Source organism: Montipora capricornis, chromosome 6 (assembly GCF_036669925.1).
Source record: "Montipora capricornis isolate CH-2021 chromosome 6, ASM3666992v2, whole genome shotgun sequence".
NCBI lineage: Eukaryota > Metazoa > Cnidaria > Anthozoa > Scleractinia > Acroporidae > Montipora > Montipora capricornis.
In genome coordinates, this window is record NC_090888.1 from 52,860,649 (window position 1) to 52,871,662 (window position 11,014).

At 37.4% G+C, this 11,014-nt stretch overlaps 1 protein-coding gene across 1 annotated transcript; it reads right to left on the reverse strand.

Annotated features, from left to right (window-relative positions):
• Positions 1–3,161: 3,161 nt before the first annotated feature.
• LOC138054119 (melanocortin receptor 5-like) lies at positions 3,162–4,082 on the reverse strand. The gene has a single exon (XM_068900617.1). It carries the CDS (start codon positions 4,080–4,082, stop codon positions 3,162–3,164), a length of 921 nt encoding a protein of 306 aa, XP_068756718.1.
• Between the last annotated feature and the right edge of the window lie 6,932 nt (positions 4,083–11,014).

Consider the following 11,014-nt stretch of genomic DNA (forward strand, 5'->3'; position numbering starts at 1 on the left):
GCAGACTCTAAGGCCTTGGCTTCGGTCACCACATCAGCCATGCTTTTAGGTGTGTTGTCGGGCTTGAGATGTGTTTTGAGCAACTCGGCTCGCATGGCGTCGTTGTTGAGACCAAATATAAATTTGTCGCGATACATTTCGTCACTGAGTGTTCCATAAGAGCACAGACTTCCGGCTTGCCTAATCCTAACTTCCCATGCTTGTACCGATTCGGTCAGTGTTTGGCTAAGGCCCCAAAACTTAAATCTGTCGGCCAGAAATGAACTGCCAGTCGAACCTGTATAGTGTAGGCGAAGTTTCTCCATCCAAATCCAAGGTTTGGCTCTGTCATCGATCGCCATCTGAGGTTCTATTGTGTATCGTATGACCTGAAGGGCTTCGTCTGGCATGGCCGACCGAAGCGCGGCGATTTCGAGCTGTGCTTTCTTATAATAATCAGCTGGTGCTGTCACCGAGTCTTTATCCAGGTTACGGTAGTTCGCTTGAACGCAGTAGTCATTGAACCTGACTTCGAAGTTCTTGAAATTTTCGGAAATGTTTCCGGTTAGATTGAGTTCTGGGCGCTTGAGATTCGTCGCCATGAGTTCGTGTATCCAATATAACGTTGCGTGAAGAGGTTTTTTTTTTTCCCTTTGATCGAAGTATTTGCTGGAGTGGTTCTAGAAAAGGTTTATCCCACTTCCGACACCAAGTTTAGCGCTGTGTGCCAGGGGACCAAGCATATACGAGACAAATTGTAAACAAAGATGAAGTTATAATTTCGCCATGTGCGATCTCTACGTACAACGTTCATATCCCGGATGAGGGACCGAGAGGGGCCTCGGGGCTAGTTCCCAACACATATCAAACGCATCGAAATTTAGTGACACAGATACGTAGTGAAAAATACAGTGAATGCTCACCAGGCAGTCACGAACGTTTACAGGAAACTGTTTGAAAGGTTTAAATTGATATTAACCAATCGCAAGGTTTGCTATGTAAACTTGCGGAAAAATTATCCAATGATACTTAAGCTACGTTATTCACGTTTCAAGAGGGGAGATTTTCAATACATTTTGTCTAGCTTCAGTGTTACCCGTTTTGCGGTATATTTTGACTTCCTTCCATCAATGAGTAAGAACATCGCGTTTGTTTCTATTACTTATTGAAGCCGTATTGGTGGCTCTCTCTTTGTTATCAAACTGCAACCTGTGGAATTACAAGTTGAAATTGTGAGCGTTTTTCAAAATCACCCGAATTAAATAGCTAAGAGCGGCTTCTTTGTCTCAATTAGGGCCTCTGTTCCCTTTTACGTTAGTATAACGGTGAGCCCTTTGTAGTTTCGATCGCAGTAGAACATGATTCCTTCCATAGAACGAACGTAACTGGTAAACGAAGCTCATTTGTCGCCTTAACGATCTCGAGAAAGTGAAGCGAAAATCAAAACGTTGTAGCGATATGGCCGGTAACTGGTCAAGGTGTTAGAAATACTAAGTGACCAGCAGTCATATATATTTTTTAAATTGTCAAATCTAAGAATCTCAGTCAATCCAAACCATCGTATGTACCATCGCATGTCGATAACGAAAGGTCAAGCGCTTGGTTTATGCTGGGCTCAGAGAAGGAACCGTGATTTGTGGCACTTGGAGTTTTTTTCAGGTCGACTGCCAGTTAAGGTGCTAACAACACTAAGTGACCAGCAGTCCGATATCTGTTTTTGAAAAAAATGTAAAATCGACGAATTCCAGTCAATCCAAATGACCGTGTGTCGATTAAGAAAGGTCAAGTAATCCTGAAATGATTTTTAGATCGATCTCAAGTCCAGTGCTTGGTTTATGCTGGACTCAGAGAACGAAAACATGTTTGTGACACTCAAAAAAAAAAATATGGGACTGCTGGTCATTTAGTGTTTTCAACACCTTGACTGCTTACCGGCCATATAGCAACAGCGAAAAAAAAAAAGCACCTTCGTAAGTCAATGGCAACCTGTATCCCGGCCACTTATTTAATCTACTGTTTACGTTGTGATAGTTAAATTAAGGAAAGCAACTAAAAAAATGGGTTCTCCCAGATGCTCCCTGGTTACTTTTCTAACTCGGTTGCATTAACTAACTTTGAATGGTTCCTTTTAACTGAAGATAGTGATTATTCTACCCGCAAAGAAACTGGGTAAAAATACCACTTGATTAAAAGTAAAAATAACTCTGTTGATAGTTGCTTCATCTGCTTTTAAATATTTATTTCAAACCAAAAGCATCCAGCTAGTATAGACAATTTTTGTCTCTGATGCAACTCACGACAATTTTAATTAGTCATTTCAACTAGTTAATTTTACAGTTTACTACTGGTCTTAGCCAATCACATTTCAGAAATTTCTCAGCCTGTATACGTAGTATAAATGCACTAATACTGTAGATTTTTTTGCTTTATTTTTACCTCAATTGTTCTCCCACAGATGCAACATAGCAATTTTTCACAACGCGTTTACAAATGATCAGGTATATTTAATACCGCTTATCGTTATGGTTTCATGGATTTTAAGTTTAATCCGATTCGACCAAATAGGTTTGAACACATGCTATCATCATCATGTACGGTAAAGACGAAAGACATATTTCCGATTGTCATGATATCCCCGACTCATCTTCGAGTTTTCATCGATCGGTTTGTTGCTTTTAAAGTTTCCTGGCATATACATGTAAGAATCCAGGAAGGATATTTCAAGAAACAATAATGATCGAAACAAAATAGTGCACTGAACCTGACATGGTTAAACGTGGTGTAAAATCATTCCTATTTTAGGGCGCGTTCGATTGACCCTATTCCGGAATAAGAATACGTGGAGTGATGATTAAAACGGTATGTTTGGCGCGTTTCGAAGTAGCAAGAATAACAAAAATATGTTTAAAATAGCATTTTAGCAGATGTTTGACAATTTTAATGTGAATCTCCGTAAAAACGAAGGATTTGTAACTTATATTCCATGTATTCCTATTACGGAATACGGTCAATCGAACGCACCCTCAGTCTGCCATGGACCGTTGATATATTTCCATGTATGCCCAAGTGATCTTAAAAAAACGCCTAGATCTTTAGAGTTGAACATGCTTAGATTTATGACTTTAAAACTGATAAATGGGGTTAGGAAATATTGCAAAAACCCATAAATGTAAACAGTTAAACTAAAAGTTTATAGGATGCACCGCTTGCGACAAAATTCTAAATAAAAACTTTCTTATTTCTTCTTGTCGCCAGCAATAAATCAGTGGATTAAGAACAGAGTTTATCATCAAGAAAGTGCGTACAATTACATCCATTGAATCCATTCTTGGTACAAATCGAGCAGCTAACAGAACAAGGTAGAAAAATGCTGGCAACAAGCATAGTCCAACAGCACCGACCACTAATACTGTTGTCTTCAATGCTTTACTCTCCTTAAGGAATGTTTCTACTTGTCCTTGCGGTAGCTGTTGAGCCTTGATCAGCTTTTGGTGCCGACGGGTTTCAAAGAAAAGGACTATGTAAGAACAAGAAACGAAAACAACGCACGCATAAAAGATATGAGAGACAGAAATTAAATACAGAGCGCTCTTTGAGTTGATCAGGCCAAGAGTTATTCCGAAAGAACTACTGTATACCCAGCAAAACAAGACACCCATCTTAATGTTTCGTGTTGTCACAAAGTTGGGGTACCAAAACGGATATTTGATTGCTATCAGTTTCTCGCCAACAACCATCATGAGATGAAGAGCCGAGGAATACGACAGTAAGACAATGCTAACCGCGATAATCTCAAAGAAAACGTCAGCGATGTCACTTCCAAGAAGGAAGAGTATCTGCCATATTATAAACGAAGGCTGGGAGACCAGACCTGAAAGCACATCAGTGACGGCTAAACACGCCAACATGATGTTCGAGTTGCTCTGAAGTCTCGGTCTTTTTTTTATCGCCATTATCACCAACACGTTCAATCCAATTGTTAACGGACAGACGATAACGTTAATGATGATGGTTATAGAAATAATAACCACGCTGAAGACATCTTTTGCTTCGCCATTAATTTCAGTAACGTTTGTCAAGTTTGAAACAGTGAGGTTTGCCATGTCACTTTACGATACGAAGAAATGGAAAAATGATTAGTTTTACTGGATAACTGTTTCTTATTCATTGCCTTCCTTGGCGGCTTAACAACACAATATAGAGCAAATGTTCTGTGGGTTGGTTTTTCTCATGATATCGTAGATTCAATGACGCAACAGTAAAGATTAAAGGGCATAGTCCAAAAGCAAGACTGGATTCTGGACTCTGGACTATGGACTATAATTTTTGACACTCCAAAAAAAAAAGGCCGCGGGTGTTTTTTTTTATGTTGAGCAGATACACACCTGCGGAACACCTATTTTGCAGAACAACTCCGTTGGATGCCCCTGTCGAGGTGCAACTTCTTATGAGTATCAAATGAAGCGCTCTCGAAATACTGTCGCCGAGTTTCTGCGTGGGCTGTCTTCGTGGGCTGTATTACGAAGACCGGAACCTCTGGCATCCAGGGTAGCCCCCGTGAAACCTCTAAACGTAAAGTAAGCCTTTTTTACTGCCGAGTTTGGCAAGACAATTTGTTCAAGAAAAACAAGGTGTTGAAGACCGTATGCAATAACATACATAAGAGGACGGACCCTTTAAAAATTTGAATTCTTGTTTAATTTTAAAAGCTGTCATAGTCCAGTCTAGCTTTCAGACTAGAGTCTTTAGTTAAAACTGATGCCTCTTTTAATTGACTAATATCTAAAAAAAATCGGAGGACCCCTACTTGCCGCATTAAACATTTTCAGGGATCCCCATTTAGTATCCCTAAAATTATAGACACTCATCAACCGCAATTAGATAAGTACTTGGATATCGTTTTAAATAGTTATAACCTGATTCATTTGATTAATTAAAGCATGTTGTGGAGAACACATCGTACGTTTTTCACTACGTATATAGTAATAGCATAGTTCGAACCCAAGACACAACAAACCCCAACCTTACTCTCAGTTCTAATTCCTCCCTGCCCCTGTAAAGTTGTATATTATGGCTGAGAAAATCAACACCATTGCTAAATGAAATCTTATAGTAAGCGCCTAAAAGAGGTGTCCACTCAAATATGTACTCGAGAGAGCAAAATTATGACAAAGGAAAAGGAACCAGACCACGTACAAGGGAATCGTGTTGGCCTGTCAACCCCATTTAACACACTATCAAGATTTTATATTCTTTACATTTTCTTGAAATGGTTTTTGGATGGCAGAAAATTTGCAGCTTATATATCTTCTGGGTATTCTATGTTGACAATACGGCACTAGGTGTTAAAACAGAACCAAAGGAGAAAAAGACAGGTAAGATTTTAAGGAACTATTAATGTGATTTTAAAAAGAAAAATGCATTATTTATGTACGAAATGAAGCAAACATGATGAGTGTTATCATTTGTTGAATGTGTTTACATTGGCTATCTACAATTATTTTTGTTGTCACTATTTACCCCCTCCCGTCCTTAAGAGTTTTTATATTTTTCAAACACCCCCCTTTTACCTATATTTTGTTTGGAGACCCCCCCCCCCCCCCCCTCCAATGATTATCTTACGCGAGTAAACATGCCATAATTAAACATTAACACTGATATCCCTCGAAAATTAATTCTTTTCAAACAGGAGTTACATGTATGTCCAGGTTGTTTTTTTTTTTACAAGATGAGAGTAGCAAAAGCGTTTTTCAGATCATGAGGCATCAAAGCAACAACCCAGGCAAGAAAAAAGAAAACAAGCAAAATATCGAAAAGCATGCCGGGAAGGTGATAATTCCCTCTGATGTTCCATGAAATAAACGAAACTAAGAGATAGAAAACTTATTTTGTTCAGGGATAAGTGAATTGCTCTTTATTAGCTTCTTTCCTGTTGAACACCACAAGAAAACTGATGTTCCTTAGTTATATAATTTTTCACACATTAAAGATTTGATAGAAACGTCACAGAAATAAAGATTAACCTGATGAGACCGTTTCAGTGCCTCGGTTATAAACTGCTTACTATTAGAGCTAATTTCGCGAAAGGTCGATGTTGGAAAAACTGCAACATGGGAAATAGCCAACTAAGCATGTCACATCCATTTATTTCCTCTGGGCAATAAATTTCTTTTAAAGCCATATAAGACACGATATCTATATAAGACGATTGGTAAGAAATAATATATTTCATTAGTAGGAGTGCACTCCAATTAAACAAACGGAAATTTATAGTTTCCCTCGTGTGGACGAATACTTCGAAACAGTGTTTCAATTCGCGGACTCAGCGTCTCATGTGGGTTGAGTTTGTCGCTTCTGTATTGTGCTCCTCAGTTAACAGATTTTTCACCGGGTTCAGGTTTTCCCACCTTATTTCATCTGATTTATAGCTCGCCACACTTGTGCAGCTTGATACAATCGAAACTTAAATGAAAAGATTACTATTTTTGCCCAACCAAGAATAAAGATTTTTTTCCTCTTTTGTGTCCTGATTTTTTTTTTTTTTTTTTTGAGCATCATTTATCAAGCTACTGGAAACGACAACGAAAATATTGTTTTAGAGGACGAATTAGCAGCCGTAAGAACGCTTTTAGCGTTCACCGGTTTCGAGGGTAACCCCATTCATGATTAGAAATAATCTTCCATCTTCATGTCGAAAACTATATGCCTAAAAGATTTTAAGAGACGCATGCTTAAATGAGTCACAAATTTTTCCTTACTAAGACTGTTCTAAAGGCAACAAAATTCTCCGGCGTACGATTTTCATTTATTGTTGTTTTTTTTTTTGCCACGAAGCCATTACAAAGGGCTACTCTGGGACCTTAAGTCGCCGTAACTTATGGCAACTTAAAGCGACTTAAGGAGACTTACGGCGACTTTTTAAATTAAGAAAAAGTTTCCCAAAAAATCAGGTGAATTAAGACGACTTAAGGTGACTTAACGCAATACAAGTTAAAGTGCTTATTCTACGTGTCACCGAATATCAACTGATCAAAAGTCTCCATTTTTTTTTCCAAAATCAGAAAAAGAAAACAACTGTGAAATATTTCACAGATTTTAATTGATATAATTCATGAGAGTATCAAATTTCTATGTCTGAACGCCACTAGAGCTATAAAATGCTGGGCTGGAATAACAGCAACCATAATTATAAGTAATTGGTATAATTGAAGAGAAGAACAAGGAATTTCCAGCTATCTGATTGGTTGAGTGGTTTCCTACAGAAATAAGAATATGATGTTATATTCACCGCACTAGGCGGTGAATATAAAGCAAAACAAAATGACAGGGCTCCCACAAGCACACGTGACCTTTACAACTGAAATACACTGTGTCGATTATCAATTCTCTGTTGTTTTGTCAGCTTCAAAGTTATACTCACACAATTATTTGTCTCAGGAGTATACTCACTTTGCTTTTGGCAAATAACTGTTAAATATAATTAAAGTTACAGTGTATTGCAAGGATTTTTTCTGATAGCTACAAAACTAATTTATATATTCATTAGTCTACATCAAAAGATGTAAACAAAGATAAACGACTAGGAAGTTAAACAATTTAACCTCAAACTATTTCACAAATGAGAGCATTAAGCTTATTGTTATCTTAGTGTGCCTTTTTTTGGGAAATTCCGAAAACGGATTTGTGATTTCGGATGAATGGATTCTCCAACCATGTGTTAAAAAAACGCAAAATCCGAAAAAGAATTATTTGCCATCACAGCGCAAACAAACAAACCCCGAATTGTGTGCAATTTCAAAAGAAAGAGTAGTAGTTAATCGGTTTGTTTTAGAGAAATTCTTCAATGAAAATGCCACCAGAATTTAACCTTAGTGATCGATAAAAAGAAATGACGAAAAAACAGTGCCAATTTACAAGGGTATTTTCGCAGTTTACTTTTTTAAGCTTTTTGTTAGGTGCTAACAATATTTGCTGTCAAGAAACGTTAAGTGTAATTTCTGGTGTGAGATTTGAAGGAAACCTAATTATTTTAGGCCAATTCGTGTCTTCGATCGTTCGGTAAAAAAGAAAAACATTTGGGCTAAACTGCATTGTACGGTAGCAGCTGTTGTGTACCATTTTTGCATGGAAATCCGCTTGTCAAAAATACTTTTTTTCAAATCCTTTCCCATTTACGCTGAAATGGTGAAGCCAAGAAATCCGGATTTAGATTTAAGCCGAAGTATCCTCCTCGAGTGTGGATACTTTGGATTCATGATCCGTTTTTGGATTTCGCCAAAAAAAAAAAAAACGCAAAGTCCTTTTTTGGATTCAAGAATTCGTTTTTCGGATTTTCCCAAAAAAACGCATTCTAATGGCATCAAAAAATGTTTTTCCTTTTCGGGAGCCCAACTATGCTTGTCAAATATGATCAAAATGTCGAAATGTCGATATATATGTTCAAATTTCGATATGTATGTCCAGATCCAAATATAAATGTCGAAATGTCAATAATTATCTCCACTTGCAATATATGTGTCCACAGTTTGGAAAAATATATGTCCAAATCGATGTATGGATCTCGTTTTATATTGCCTCGTTTTAATGTATTTTTCGACGTATATATCGAGGCTGCAGTGTCGACATATATTTCAGCGTGTGATCTTATGCAAATGAGCTGACCCGTATCCCGAGAAGAATGAAAGCATGGCTGTACCAATCAAAAACATGGCGGCTCAATGGCTTCCAAATGTTGATGTCTTCTTCAATTCTCTTGTCCGTGTGATACACGGCGCCAGAAGTCAGTTGTCCACTGATGATATAGATAGCGCAGTATGCTGGTGTCGTCAACTAGACGAGTAAGAACAAACATTAACGCTATTACTGTCTAGAGAAGCGAAATTAAGACCTGGTCAAAAACCTTTCATTAGAGATCTGCAGATGTAACTGCATTCATAAGAAATCTCAGAGACGTACTCGATTCTCAGACCCTTCGAAGAGAATTTAAGGTTGATGGGCAAGACGTTTCTCAGACTCTCCTTTCGACTGACCACACAGGTGCTGCGGGAAGGCCACGATATGCGAGCTCCGGTTGCTTAAGGTGGCTCAAAACAGTTTCAACACTTTTAGGGAGACCTTGTTATTAGAAGGATTGACGCTACAATACTTTATCACGTAACAGCAATGTTATGGTACCATGTAAAACATCAATTATTGCTTAACAAGATGCAGTCATTTTTGTGACGTAACAAGTTACCATGGTAATAAGAAAGCCTTGCAAAAACACCCTATATTTTAGCTTTAGTTGCTCATATCTGAAAAACGAACTCGGTGACCCCAATTTTTTATCGCACAAAAGTAATCAGCAGGCCAAGATAGAACTCTCTGCAAAGTTTAAAAGAATTCAGAGCTATCTTAAATTTTCAATTATTTAAGGTGGCTCTGAATCTGCTGCACAGGATCTTTTTAATCTTTGCAGAAAGTTTCATTCTGGCATGTCGATTACATTTCAGAAATAAAAAATGGGGGTCACCGAGTTCGTTTTTGAGATATGAGCAGCTAAAGCCAAAATATAGGGTGTTTTTGCAGGGCTTTCCTGTTGCCACGATAACGTTTTACGTTACAAAAATGACCGAATCTTTTTCAGCAATAATTGGTGTTTGACATGGTACCATAACATTGCTGTTAAGTGATAAAATGTTGTAGTGTCAATCCTTCTATATGAGAACGTTTCTTTCAAGTGCGGAAACCGGTTTGAGCCACCTTAATTAACTGTGACAAGAAAATTTTGCCCTTATGTTATAATGTGCATGAGCCAGGGGGGTTGTGAGTACCACCTAGGGGGACAAAGGCTAACACTACTTTTTGAAAAGTAGAGTACCTGTAGTTAACAAATATATGTGATAGCAATCTGTCACTCTTAGCTATACCGAGATTTTAAGAGGGTAGGGGTAAGTAGTGAAATCCTACAAATTTCGCATTTTGTTTACAATCACTTTAAAAACTTGTCGGTTTTATTTTAAGAACCAGAAATTACTTGAAAATATTTGAATATGATAAAGAAAGTATTTTAATGATGTTTTATGCAAAGATATGCCAGAGCGTGCGCTAATGGTAGCATCCGCTGATCACCTGATAAAACGCTTCTATGGAAAGCCACGAGGTAAGAACTAATGAATTATTTGCAATTTTCGTACTATTATTGATGTACAAAACAAGTCTAAAATATGTCTTTTAAAAGAATTTGCACTAGAGCAGAGAACTAGATGATTATATAACCAAAAAACACTTTATTTTAGAGATAATTCTTCTCTGTTATCACTGGAAGTTTTTAAGATGGCGGCTTGCTAAATATTTGTTTATGACAGTTGAAAAGGTAGGAGTTGCATGGCATATTTTTACTTATTTCGAATATGTTGGTGTCTTTGATGTTATAAATGAAATAAGTGTACCATAAAAACTCTATCTGATACACAAAAAGCATACAATATTTACAGAATATGCTATGATAGAATTATAGATAAGAAACACTCGAAGGATTGCAAATATTTTGCTTCATTTTGTAATAGTTTTTGATCGAGTCTACAATTGATGTAAGTTTGAGGTATCAAAAGTAATCAGGAATTGACATCGTTGCTTTAAGGTTAGTTTTATTCAATTCTATGGATTTGATACAACAACGAAGCCATGATGAACACATGTTTAGACTGAAGCCTTTTAAGCATCATTTTTTGCATCAATAACTCAACACGTTTTTATTATCTGTTTTCAGTCTTTACTGAACCTCTATGGCTAGCAAACTAGGCAACCATATATGTATCCTTCATTCGAAAACTGTTCAAACTGACTCGGATGATCATCTCATCAGCCCCCAAAGTTATGAATCATGGTTGACACTATTCGAGGCTGCAAAAATTCGTAAGTTTACACCTGTGCTAGATGTCGCACAAAATCTGGAAGAGCGCGAGGCCCCTTCAATATATTACCATAGAAAATGTCGAAGTATATTCACCATGAAAAGAGACTTGGAAACAATAAAGAGAAAGAGTCAGAACCC